Genomic DNA, 13,867 nt, shown 5'->3' with positions numbered 1-13,867 from the left:
GATGCAAACAGAGTGAGGTGGGGGGATTTTTGTGCTTGATTGACATAATTAAAGGAGCAGTTTCAATGTTTACTCTGGAAACAGCCACAGCAGTTTAAGGTGTCACTGCTGGCAGCTGTTTAGTTTAAACAAACTTCAGCGAGGGTTTAGCTGGACGGAGAGACTTTGCACTTCAGAGGAGGAAAAGCACTTGTAGGAAACGTTCCGCACACTCTGTCAGGAGAATATCTCCAGCAAAAGGCCATGAACACAAGGTCCAGGAGGGCCTCCTACCTCACACACACTTCTGCAGTGAAAAACATGATTTAAGCTGAAGAAAACTCCCTTCCAGCACCAAAAAACTATGGGCTGAGCACTCGCTATCCATCAAGAGAATCCATTTTTCATGGTTAGAATGACTTAGCTAAGCCAGAGCAGCTCTGTAATGTTGATCCATCTTGGGAGCCTCCTAATTTTATGAGCTTTACAGGAAAACAGCCCTGACGACTGCTGCGTGAGGATGCTGACATGCTGTGGCAACTCTGCCACAAGATCGGGATGGTGTGGAGATGAAGAAAGAGTAGAAACACTCTTCTTTCATGGACACAACTATTCTGCTCCCTGCTTCTCTCTCAGCTCTTGCCCACTGCCAACAGTTCCAGCTTTCTCTCTCCTCCATAAACACTGCACAGTCAGCTCTAGGGCTTCCTCTTGTCTAGCCTGACATACATGAGCTCTTGGAGACCATCCTCAGACCTTCTGCTATGCTTCAGACCCTCTGAGGTTGCTTGTACTGTGAGGCAGAGAAGAGGCTTTAGGATAAGGAGATAAGAAGAGCTCACGTTCTTCCGTCTCCACTGCCAGCTGTCAGCTCAAAGTGTCCACAGCAGACACTGCTGGTGGACCTAGCTGTGGTCTGCTTGTCCACCACTCGCCCAGACCACATGAACCAAGTACCACTGGATTTGGGCTCTCCCGCCACGGAGCTCAGCCTACAGGGGAACCTGAGGTTGCACTTACACACAGACCTGGACGGTCTACACATAGACCAGCTGCGCGATGGGCTTCAACTCTGCAAGGAGTTGGAAGCCGGACAAAGACTACTGGAGAAGTCTTGGATGATGGCTGGGAGAAACCTGCACCATTTCCCAAATTTCATCATAACTACCAGACAAAAAGATTCACAGAAGCCTCTGAATCCTGGAAATCTCCAAGGGATGAGAAGTCCAACTTCATGCAGTGGACATAGTTGTCCCCACATCCCTGTGACATGGAGGTACTAATGAAGTTTCCATTGTCTGCTCCAAAGTCAACTACATCCCACAGATGAGTCGTCTTTGTCTAATGGACGATGTGAAACCAATATTTTTCCGTATTAAAGTTGCCAACGTGGATATTATTTATAAAACTTAAATGAGAATACATCTGCACAAAATAACTGACACCGTGTTCCCCGCATGGCATATGCAGTCTCAAAATAAACATTGATTCTATATGTTAGCTGCTTCAACAGAGCGTCCAAGCAGCAGGAAATGCATGAAACATGGGGAAAGAATGGCGCGCTGTGGAGCTCAGCAGTGGGAGGTAACATTGAATTACTTGGAGAGCAGAGAAGGCGGCCCTGGGAGTTAAAATACACAGCAGGCAAAGAGACGAGAGAAGCCAAGAGAGCTGAAAAAAATGGCACAAGAGATGAGAGAGGCAGCTGGGGGAGTTAAAACATGCAGATGGAGAGATGGCTGAGAGAGAGGAAAGACCTGGATCCAAGTGGAAAGACGACGACCAGGAACTGGCCACTTAAAATAAACTTTTCGAATACCGAGACGAAAACGAGGGAGCGAGTTTTCCATGAATCTGAAAACCGCTGCTGGGAGCACGTAGCTTGCTCCTGGGGTGGTGCAACTCCCACCCAGCTGCAGCACCGTCACCCACTTCCACCCGGACTTAAATGCAAGGCAGGAGAATCGCTCTCCTCCTTCGCCACAACCCCAAATGCAAATGACTTAGTAGAGGATCCAGATTGCGACTTCTGATTCCAGATCTCCAGCCTCCAAATAATAAGCCGTCACTCTCATCTTTCTCATTTATAGACACTGTAAGGATTTCTATAAATAAATTGATAATGCATGCCTTGATATGACTCTCATTAAAAACACCCTAGTCTAACTAAAATTCTACTAAATTAAAAAAGTTAAACTTTTCACCAAATGCTCCGAGGTTTTTTTCCAAAATGAGGTTGCACCTTTGACTGTCTCCTTCAATAACCACTTTAAAAGATCTGTGAGTCATCACCTGGACTGTGAATCCCTCGGCTATGGAAAGGGATGCTCTCCATGTCAGGTGGATGCTTCCATGTCCTACAGGGATACCACCTCTACCTGCCTGGCCAAACCGCACCCCACTCCCCGTCCCTGCTGTTTCTCACTCACAGGCCTCCAGGAATTCAAAGACATTTGATGGAAAACGAAACAGTCGGCACAAAGCTCTAAGTAGAATTTAGGCAGGCAAAAATCAGTGCCCAGATATTTTTATATCTACAGAGTTTCATTTGGGGGCGGTGGGGAGGAAAGTATTCTCTTGTAAACCTGAATTAAGTCTTTCTATCAGTTAAAATGACGACTTTTTGAAGACAACCTCCTGTATTCCTACATTTGCTTGACAGATAAAATTAGTTTCGGTAAGTCTTGCACAGAGCACAGGTGCATTTAGTAAAACTCATTATATCAGTACAAGAAGTTATGATGCCGCCAAGCGCGAAGCAAATTTTACTGTTAGTTTTCTTTGAGCTTCTGGATGTTTAGCAAGACCCATGGTGTCCTCAGTGACGACAATCCTTTATAGACCAGATTTCTAGAAACTTTGCATTTTTGCACATAAAGATTTTTGACTGTTCATGTTGATAACCAGAATAGCAAAGAACCTCTGAATTATACGGATAAAATAGTTTGTCCTCTAGGGTGATCCTTCCTAATCACCAAGGTATGGTTAGACTGGAACCAGTGCCCATGTTAAGCCAGCGGTAACACACGCAGCCGCTTCGGTGCAAAGCCTCACTGTGACAGAAAGGCGAAAAGAAAGAGCTCTGTGGTAAGAACATCCACAAATCGGTGGCATTTCTGAAGTGTCTGGCATGTGGACAGATGAAAACAGAAGTCCTCTCGACTGACAACAGCAAAGCAGCTTTGATGGGATTATAAAGGCTAGAATCACGCATCTGAATTTGAAGCAGGGAAGCTGCCAAGATGCTGGGGTACAAAGATAAGTGACAATCCCTGTTCTTCTTACACACAATTTTGAGCAAGCCCTGAGCAAGGTACTCCAGAGTAAGACATGGTCACTCCTGAGCACCTCTCCTGCAGGTAGATCATGGGCTGGGGGACCGTGTGGGTGACACAGGGACTTGAAGCAGGAAAGAGGCTGCACAGCTTTTGTCAAGGAGGAGCATGAAGTGAAAATCAAATGCTTTGCACAAAATTAGGGGGACTGGAATCTACCCCTTGTCCTTGCGTGTCTCCAGCAGACGTCTCCAAAGAGTGGCTTGCAGCAAGTGTTACCAAGACTGTGCCCTGCTGCAGGGAACCACCACAGCCCCTTTGAAAAAGACAGGAAAACAGTGTATTTTGGCCAAAAAGGGCTGAAAGAACTTACTTTAGAGTTCCCAAAACAGAGTTTGTTGCCCTGTTTTTCCCCACACCCAGGCCATGGGAGGAACCGATCTTGGTGAGAGCCTCTAGGTGCTAGAGAGGTACTAGACTGTATCTACATTTTTAAATTTAGATGTTAAAAATCAGTCTCCAAATTTACAGAAGCAGCCCCGACCCTTCCCTTAAGGAGAGAAAATTGCCCAGGGGTGTTTCTACAAGGGTAAACAAGGCTAACCGAAGTTATGGGTCAATCCCTAATTGCACTAATTACTATTTACTTTGTCAGTGGAGTGCTTTAGAGCGGCCATTATCAACAGATTTGTTTAAAGAGTGCTTCCAGCTTGGCTGTCTGGACAAAGGTAGCAAGCCCTTTAGCACCCCCATCTTTCAATGCACTAATCAGTCTCCAGAGGTTGGCAAGGTGATCCCTACCCCACGGATTATTCACACCCAACGAGCCGCTGATGGGTGTCCTAAGGAGCCATAGGCACCCAACGGCTCCAAACAGGCTCACAGCATCTCTGGGCAGAAGAAAAAGCGGAGGTGTTGGAAAGCAAGGTGGGAGAACGGCCAATGGACAGGGCAGTCTGGGGTTTTTTTGGTATTAAGAACTCTGATAAGAGATAACTGGACATGAAATAATAACCCTGCCCTTTCCTGCCCACCCTCCTAGCACTGATGCTCCACGGAGACATCTGCCAGGAGAGATTCTGGCTTAAATGGTGATGGAAAGCAAATTTCTGCAGAATATGTGAAGCGTATATTCTTCTGGGCCTTAGCCACAGCCACCAAGCCACCAAGCCACAGCACGTTATTGAACAAAAGTACAAGCGAGTTCAAACTGGGCATAAGCAAGTCCAACAGTGGCCAAGGTGGTCTGGACGCGGCGCGTGGTCAGCCAGTCCCTACGCTCCCTATCACTGGCTGAACACAAGCCAAGACCTTTAGTCTGACCCCATGTGGCAGCTCTAATGTTTGCTAAGCGGAGGACCGAAAACTTACGGTCACTTCACTGAATTCAGAGAGTTTTGGCTCACGCTGACCTTAGAGAATAGGGTTATTCAAACTGCTGGGGTCTCAGAAAGATGATTTAAAATAACCACATCAATATAACACTTTAACAGCCTACAGCAACGGTCAAAAATGATGGAACATGAAAATTTTAATAAGCAAAAAAAAGTCTTTGATGGACCAATGCTAAGACATACCAATGAATAACACCTACTGAGGATCTTTTCTCCCCTCCCCTTGAAAAGCCCCCCCTTCGTATTACCCAACACTTACTTTTCCAGTATGGACATAATAATTGGAGGTAGAACCAGTATAGGCATTGGCAGGACCACTCTAGTCAGGGCTGTTTCTAGCAGTGCCTGAAAGGGAAAAACAAACAAACAAACCCAGGACATTTAAAACAAACCTCGGGATGTACCTGCGCTGAGCAATCAACGCGTGGGCACAGAAATGGTTTGGCTGGCCTTTCTTGTGTTGCGTATGTGAATGAATGTATCAACACACACTTTCAACTTCGCTATCAGCTCTTTGTATACAACCCATTTTTGCTCTGTTGCTACAAACGGCGGGCTGGAGCCCATACTTGGTCACAAATCCAGCAGAATAAACAGAGACACCTAATAGCTTCCCTGATTTCACTTTATGTGACCAAAAGTGCTCAAACATCTCGTCACATTCCTACACAAACATGTTAGTGCTGCCTGGGGGAAGAAAGAGAGGCAAAACAGCTGCCTGGAGGATGCGGTAAGGTGAAATATCTCAGTACGGGCTGAGCAGCAGCTTCAACCCTTCCCCCTTTAACTGAATTTCAATTTCAATTATGTGCTGGCGGAACACAGTACCTTATCACCTGCTTCCAAGACTTGTTTCTGTTTTTTTAATCACTGGTGGTTTATTGCAAAGCATCGTAACACACAGGGCTCTCCTCTCTCAGGAAGACACCCAACTGCGGAGCTACGGTTGTCCCTCCGCCGGTGCTTTCTCCCTGGCAAGACTCACCAGAAAGCAGCAAACAGAACAGCTTGGCAGCACGATACATTTAAATTACCCTGAAATGAGACCTAGAGAAGGTCATGGGTGCTCTAGCAAGGTGTTTAAGCATCACTGTGTCTCCGTTTGCCTCTTCCAACCACCTTTGCCAGCACCTACCTGGGATACTCCAAACACTGTGACCACCCACGGGGCTTCGGCAGACCTAGGCAGAGGATACCACAGATTTTGGATGGAAATGCTGAAACTTATGCATACGGACAGGCTTGGGAGCACTCACTCCTTCCAAACGGGAGAAGGTCAGAGAGGTGCAGATGTGTTACACAGAGGATCTGCCAAATTTTACACGACCAAACCCAGTACTAAGCTATTCAGGAAGAAGCATCGGGATTAGATGGCAGCTGAGCAGAAGTTCTCAGAAGTCCCAAATTTGACGTTTAAACTCCACCTAAATCACACTTACAATACCTTCGCTTTTAATATTTATTTTCGTGTTGTCTGTCTTCCCCTCGACCATTAGGATGGAAAGGGGAAGCTGGGTCCTGAAGCCAGTTAATGTGAGTGAGGAAAACTGGCTCAAATAAGTATCTCTGAGCCCTTCAACAGATTGTTTTAATCTCCCTGTTAAACAACAATATGGAGAGATATTAGAGATCTCCCATTTCTTGCCGAGGACTGTAAATCTGTACATTAATTGCTGTCTATGAAGTGCCTTAAGAGCCTTGGACAGAAGGAGCGAGAGAAATGCCAAGCATTATATTATTAACTCCTCTGCCTGGGCGTGTGCTTTGGTACATGCTTTACATTTCAGATTAAAGCCCACTTGGAAACAACATGCCTCAGACAATCAGATGATGCTCAGAAGACAAAACTATGTAAGAAGGGAAGAAAAGGGAATAATTGCAGGCAGATGGCAGAGAGTGGAAGGTTACAGGGCAAAACAAACCAGGTGTTAGGATGAGGATAAAAACATCTGGCTACCCTCACAAAGCTTTGGTTGGCAATTGTTAATGCAGTTTTGACATGGCAAGAGTTAAAAAGCTACTCAGCTCGAAAATGAAGTCTTCCTCATTTAGAAAAAGGTGTAAGTTATCTTTGCTTCGTATTCAACATGAACTGCTTACAAGTTTCCACAAAGAAATCCTAAGGCTGTGAATGTATCAGAGTAGTACAGGATCTTCCTGATGTCAGTCTGCGCCCTTCCAAACCATCAAGGTCAGCCACCAAATTTGCCTGCGTGACACGAGCCTGTGTCCACCAGCACGCTCAGTTTTGTGGCTATGCAACTGCATGCGGGGGTACAAAGCAGGCATTAAGTTTTGCCGCTTCGTTCTTCCTGCATGATGGGTAAAGCTCATCTATTCCTAGCTCTTTCAAGGCATCGATTCCTACAGCTGGGGGATTCGTTGAGCCTGAAGGCCAGCTGTGTACAAGCTCACCCGAGTGTTCGCCAGGAACATCACAGGTACATACGTGTTTTGCAGCAATTCTGGAAGACCCGACAATGTTTCCGTTATTGTCCAAAACATCAATTCCTTCTTCCAGCTCTGTGTGCCTCATCAGGACAACATTGCAGATATTGGCACTAGCTGAGGATGAGAAAAGCATGATGATTAGCAACGCAGCCCTGGTCAATACCAAATGGCAGGCTTCTGTTCGCCGTGACAGCCCTTCAGCTTTGCTTGCATCAATCTGCCAAGAAGTTTCTGCAAGTCAAGGAGCCACTCTTATACCAAGACAAAGATGCGATTCTTAAGAGGAGAATAATAATCAAGATAATTTTCTTTTACTTGCAAAAGGATCTGCTGCCACAATCAGAAACGCACTGACGCAAAGAAATACCAGTATTTCCCGATGTTGGTGTTCAGACATGCTCTCAACTCCCATAGCGATTCTTCGCCCGACATTTTGATCTACTAAGTCAAACGTGTCCTTGCACCGGGCTACCAGTTGGTCTTGGCCAACCAGGCACTGCTGATTGACAGCTGCCTCCTCTGATGGTACATCCCAGAGCTGGTTTTAACTCCCCTTACGAAGCCAGCAGACAAACTCTTCTTAAATAATGGATTTTAGCAGGTATGACGGAAATACACTGCAAGGGATTTCACTGAGCTACGAAGGACAGCTTAGATCTGAGCTCTTAAAGAGGACAGAATTATTTTTTTTTAATCAAATAAGACAAGGTTGGGCTGTTTCCATGGACACATATCCCATTAGCAGGGGTCCTGCTGACTATTTGCCCTTATTTCACAGGTATTAGAGGAAAAATGGCTCTGTGGACTTATTTTCTATTAGAGACCTGCTTGTTTGCTTTAACAGTATTTTTCCGAGCTGCGACACAAACCAGCAGTGCTTTGGAGGGCTCTGGTTCCCAACATTCACATTTCCCAAATATCAGCCCTGCATTCGCAGCGGAGGCAGAGGCAGCTCTGGGACCCTTTCTGACACCCCCCCCTTGCCCAGCCTGTGGCTTTTGTAGCCTCCTCGAGGTAACCCCAAATTCTGCTCCTCAAGTAACGTGTTGGAGTTGGGGTTGAGGAACGTCCCTCCCAGATGCAGCTCCTCTCCAGGGCCCAGGCAATTCTTAAATTTTTCCAAAGAAAAGCTGCTAATTCCTATAAAAGTTTTGGTTTTGATAAACTGGCATTTTCCAGCACACCCCCCCCACCACCACATTTTGTTGCAAACTTTCCAACCAGAACTAACACAAACCCACTGTTGCTGCAAGTACCACTGCTTCCAAAAATGTGTTTCTGTACTGCTTGATGGGTTAATATTCGCTAATTAATCTCAATTCATGTCATATAACAAATGTCTAATTTTTTGAGGGTGGTGGGTGGGTGAGCCCTATACGAATGCAGCTCTCTGCAATCAAGGATGATTTGTGGTGACAAATGCTCCTTACACTCGAGAATAAGAGGAACATACACACACGCACACTCTGTCTCTCTCTTTAATATTCAAACTACGGGACCACTCTTCCCATCTATCAAAATATCTGTGTTACCAACCCTTCAGCTCCCTAATCCAAGACAAAAAAGAAAACAGGCATTTCATTTAAAGCCAGTTTAGCTCCTCTTTTTTTTTTTCTTTTTTAACACTCACATGCCCCGTCCTTCTAGCTTTCAGTCAAGACTGAACATATAAGAACACACCAGCAGAGATGCTCTGGCCAAGCCAGGATGCACCAGCACAAGGCTCTTGCGAGACTCATGATGGGGTGTCCAAACATGAAGCTCCCACCACAGTTAGATGCTTCTCCAAGTCTCTGGATCCTATTAGGGCGTCACTGACCAGGTCCCAAATTCAAGCCCTGATTCCAGACCGTTTGTCTGAGACAAGCAACTGTCTTAGTTGCTCCCGTTCTGTTTCAGTAAAACACTGAGAAAGCAGAAAAAGCTGCTAATTATGGGTAAACTTGGATTTTATGGAAGTCTCAAATACAGGGGGAATGATAAATAAATAAATATATATGTAGACAATTTGATTTTCAGAATTTGGAAAAAAAAACGTGATAATATAGCCTGGAAACTACTTCTGTGAAAACACTTAGTGACATATTAGAAACTGAGTTCAGATACAAAAGCAACCCACTACCCTACTTCTACAGGTGTATAAATATCCTTTCAAAACCAGGGTGCTCTCCACACGCTAAATACGCCCTTGTGCACCACCTAAACACATTTCACAATTTTAACCCCACCCACAAAAAAAAAAGCCCAAGGAGAAGAAATTCTCCCTCCTCCTCACCTCCCTTCCCTCCAACGGGTATCTTTCTACCAGCTTTAACTTCCTTTGGATCAGGTTTGGGATGCCACCTTTGGAGTTTTGGGGGGGTTTCTGTGGGTTTTTTTAGCCACATACATCTCTAGTATAAAGCACACCGTCACCAGCGACACCCCTTACCTTTGTGACAGCTATCCACACCCAGTGCTTGGGAAGAAGTGGGTAAATTGGATCCTTCGCAATAACCCCGGGCATTGATGTCCTTCACCACCTACATCTCCAAGAAAGGGTCAAGCCCCTTCTTGTTCAAATTCAGGAATTGCAGCTCTCCAGAACACAGCACGGACACACTCCTTCCCTTCTCCTGCACTGAAAACCTTCATGGAGCACAGCTTCACCGCCCAGACATTGCTCCGGGACGGCCAACATCAAGCACAAACCCCTCTTGCATCAAGCCAGCCCCTGGGTATGCAGAGCCTTGGCCATTTCCATGAGCTCTTCCACCCAGGATGGTTTGCTGGACCCATCCCCCAGGGCTGAGGAGGATTTTTCAGACAGCCTGTGATTTTCAGCTACTACAAATTACCTTTGGCAGAGGGTGAGGGCACGGTCCGACCTCCCGGCACCCTGCTCCAGTGCCACCGGCTGTGATGTGGGGATCAGAGCAATCGGAGCCTGCACCAGCTACTTGGGTACATTCATGACTGGCCACAGTCTGTGTTGTCACAAGTGAGGTCTGGAGGCCCCTGCAGATACATCCTCATGCCCTGCACTCATCTTGGGGTCCCATGGTGAAAGTGGATTTCAAGGAGGAACCACTTATGTTAAATACGTCCTACAGGCAGCATTTCTGCGGATATGGTTTAGTTTATTGGGCAAAGACAACTGTTACATGACCCAGAGAAGACAGACGCAACATGTGGAGCATCTCTGAGGGCAGCAAGACTCATAGACCAGTTTTCCCAGGGCCTGCCCCAGCTTCCCAAGGCTTTACAAGACTGTTTATTGACATCCCTGCTGGGACTCTGGCTGCCTTTCACCTGAGCAGTAGCTGCGCTACCCCAAGTCTCCATCTCTCATGATCCCTTGGGATGAGAGACCATAAAGCTTTGATGAATACCTCCAGTTTTCCAGCTGCTATCAACCAGCACAGCTCAGCAGAGGTCAGTGGGAGAGGGAGGCGAAGAAGGGCCAGGGGAAAACGGCTTAATGGTAGCGGAGCAAAAGCTTTACACCAGCATCTGGCTTTTCACATAGAAAAGGTGAAATTCTGCCCTTTTGCTGGGAGCTGGCGGTTCAAAAGCAACAGGAAGACACATCTTAATTAAACAGTTTGTCCAGGTCTGCAAACCAATAACTTGCAGCTTTCAAAACCACAAAACAGCAATTAGTGGGAGGATTTCTGATGTCCTGGCACATAATGAAGCATGACAGTACACAAATAAAACAAGAACTAAAGAATTAATTATGGGCTAAACAACTTAATTATGGGTCCTCAATCAATGCCAACACAAGCATAACCTCTTTCTCTTCACATTTTGGTAAGAAAATAGATCAGCCCGGCAGCAAAGACTTCCCGCGTGCATCTCTGACTCAAACCCAGGCTCGGAGCTGCCTCCCGGCTCTTGCGCTCACCTCTAGTGCCCTCCTGGTTATAAAAATCAAAGGAAAGCTGAAACCCTCTAAAAGTATATTCCAGGAAAGTTCCAGGAAAACAATAACAACGTCCACAGATTCTCTATATAGAAGCAAAGTGCTCAGAAAAAAGCCTGAGTGCAACCTACAGACCACAGTCCCTGTTGCCCCCTGCTCTGCAGACAGGGCAACCAACAACCTGGGGCCTTTATAAATAAACAAGCGTATATAAAAAATTACCCTTACGCCACTGGCGATTTCTTCACAGCTAAAATAACTCATCATTTGCTGAACGTTGTAACCACGGGCTTCAGTAAAGGCTGAGTCCAGCATGTCCCTTCCCTCAACCACCGAGCAGTTAGGTGATAAACTGCAGAAGGGTTTATTTTGTGCTCCAGCAAGCCAGCAGCAGCCTTAATTCTTCACACACTTCGGTCTTTTTTTAATCGGTGGCTCTTAGAAATCTGTACATTCAGAGGAGGAGCATTTCATTGCATTTTTATTGCAAAAAAAACCCTAACGCTACCACTTATTTGAAGATTTGATTTGACATGATTCAAACCAGGTCTTGCGAATTAAATGCTCTCGAATTTGGACGGTCGAGGACCGGTCAACACCGATTATTTTTTTAAACTGCTTGAGAGTGGAAAGCACAGCTTCATAAAGCCTCGTGAGCTGCCTCCGCCAGCAGCTTTGCATCATCTCGTCACTGTCTGCGCTGACTCAGGGACCCACCGCCGAGGGGACACGGCAGCAACGGCGTAAAGCAGGAAGGCAGGAGTTAGGTGTCCACGCCAGTGGCTTTTAGCCACGGCTAGGTTTACAGCCATCACTTTGAATATAGAGAAAAGGCGTTATTTCTTACCGACAGCAGGGAATGGCACAAACCTCTGGATCAAGAGACGAGTGGCAGGGGTAAACTTGTTTGCTCTCTGAACCAGAACATTAAGGCCCACCTTTCAATAGAAAAAAAAACAAAACAGAGAAGCAGAAACATTTAGCTACAAGGAGCAGGGCAGATGCCACAGCTTGCAGACAGCAGCAGAGCTCTTCAAGGGGACAGACTGGGGTCTCTCCCCACGCAGAAGCGTTTGAGAACTAAACTCCCCCCACACTGCAGGGTTTAGCTGTGTTGGGTTCAACCCTTTATTCAACGAAGGGTTGAACCCAACTGTTGGGTTGAACCCGACCGTTGGGTTTAAATGAAGGGCTGAACCCAACCATTGGGCTGAACCCAACCATTGGGTTTAAACCCTTTCCAGCCAAAAGACAGGCTAGAAACCACTGCAACGTCGTTCAGTCCTTCTGGATCTGCATTTTTACCCAGTTCACTGGCATTTTCCCCATCCAGCACAAAATCAGTAGGGCTGGGAGTCACCACCCGGCTAGGAAAAAGCCAAATATCAGTGGTGGTGGTGGTTGGCCCAACATAAGTCATTCCTCCCCCCAGGGTCTGTGCAAACTACACCACCTCACTCCATTGCAAACATTTGGGCTATAAAGGAGCTATTAATAGAAACAAGGAATAGCAGGCAGTTTATTATAACCGTGGATCATTTTTCTGTTGCCTCCTCCAACACTTGAATAATGCAGAGCGCTCTGCAGTTTTGCAGGGATCTAAGTCATTGCGTATGTTAATATAAACAGCACGGAGGAGAGTTGCTGCCTCGTCAGCCTCAGCGTGGTTGGATAGTAGTGATAGTCAGAGAATTTCCATCAAAATTTGTTTCAAGCAGAACTGGGGTTATTAATTAAACAAACGTATTTGCAGGGAATGACTTCTGTCTTCAAATTACTCTCCCCTACAATATTTTCTCTTTTTCATCCAAAAAAACCCAGATGCGCAAACAAAACCCAACAGCCCCAAACCGGGAATTTTAGGCCGAAAATGGAAGTCTTTAGCAACGCCTGGCCAAAAAGTTTTCAGCCAAAAACGCAGCAAAATTAAAAAAAAAAAGAAAATTCAGCCAAAGCCAAAAACTTGCCAGCAAATAGTGATTTGGGGTCTTTTAAAAAAAAAAAAAGAAAGAAAGAAAAGAAAAAGAAAAGAAAAGCATGGGAGAACATATTTTGCAAGCTGCTACATTATACATGCATCCACAGCGCATCTCGCTTTTTTGGAGGCTGAGGGGAAGATGTTGAGAAGCACAACTGCTGGGTAAGCCCTGCATAAGTAGAGTGCTGGTTTTCAAAACCCGTGGAGCGTTTCCAGAGCCCCACGAGGCTTTCACCAAGGCCCCAAGCAGGAACCCTTCCTCCTCTCCTTGGCCACCGCGACTCTAGCACTGAGCCCAAGAGAACCACAGCGGTTCTTCTTAGTCTGGGCAAGAATGAGGGTTTTGTCTTAATCTTCTTCTCCCTCAAAAATGACTGAATAATTTTTTTTACGTTTTCCAAGTGCTGGGATGCGTATTTGCAAAATCTGAATGCTTCCAGAAACTGTAAAGCAGTCTAAAACGTGTGGCTTTAAGAGTAAAACAGTCTTAAGCCCGGCTTTGCTGGTACTGCCCCATGGATTTGGGTATTTATAGCCTGGATGCAGTTCATCTGGGTCGATGACAAATTTTGTTGGGTTTGCAGCCTCTGCTTGTAGGTTTGATGGAAGGATTTGACCGTGAAGTGGAAGAGCAGCAGCTTTTGAAACAGAAAAGATGAGTCTGGGAGAGACACCGCTGTGAGGCTAGTGGTAATAAAAGCATTTTACTTTCAGATTCAATTTGGTGCTGCAGATGAACTCGCTCCTCCACTTACAGCAACCACCCCGCTGTGAATATGAAATTAAATGTTGCTATAGATTTAAATCCAATCTCCCAAATTCCCAACATGAGGACCAGATTTAGGAAACTAATGAGGGTTTGTTTTTTACAGTTTTGAAATTGCTT

The 13,867-nt window shown here is 45.8% G+C and overlaps 1 protein-coding gene across 1 annotated transcript in view; it reads right to left on the bottom strand.

The window, feature by feature from the left end:
- Positions 1 to 13,867, bottom strand: part of SFXN5 (sideroflexin 5) — a 94,238-nt gene that overhangs the window by 26,386 nt on the left and 53,985 nt on the right. Inside the window, exons 10-12 of the mRNA XM_009320892.1 lie at positions 11,851 to 11,941; positions 7,098 to 7,213; positions 4,908 to 4,993 (exon numbers count right to left, since the gene is read on the bottom strand). Of these exons, the coding sequence (XP_009319167.1) occupies positions 4,908 to 4,993; positions 7,098 to 7,213; positions 11,851 to 11,941 (293 nt within the window). The remainder of the gene's footprint in view (positions 1 to 4,907; positions 4,994 to 7,097; positions 7,214 to 11,850; positions 11,942 to 13,867) is intronic.

This window comes from Pygoscelis adeliae, unplaced genomic scaffold (assembly GCF_000699105.1).
Source record: "Pygoscelis adeliae isolate BGI_AS28 unplaced genomic scaffold, ASM69910v1 Scaffold273, whole genome shotgun sequence".
Lineage (NCBI taxonomy): Eukaryota > Metazoa > Chordata > Aves > Sphenisciformes > Spheniscidae > Pygoscelis > Pygoscelis adeliae.
This window is presented reverse-complemented; position numbering and strand designations above follow the sequence as displayed.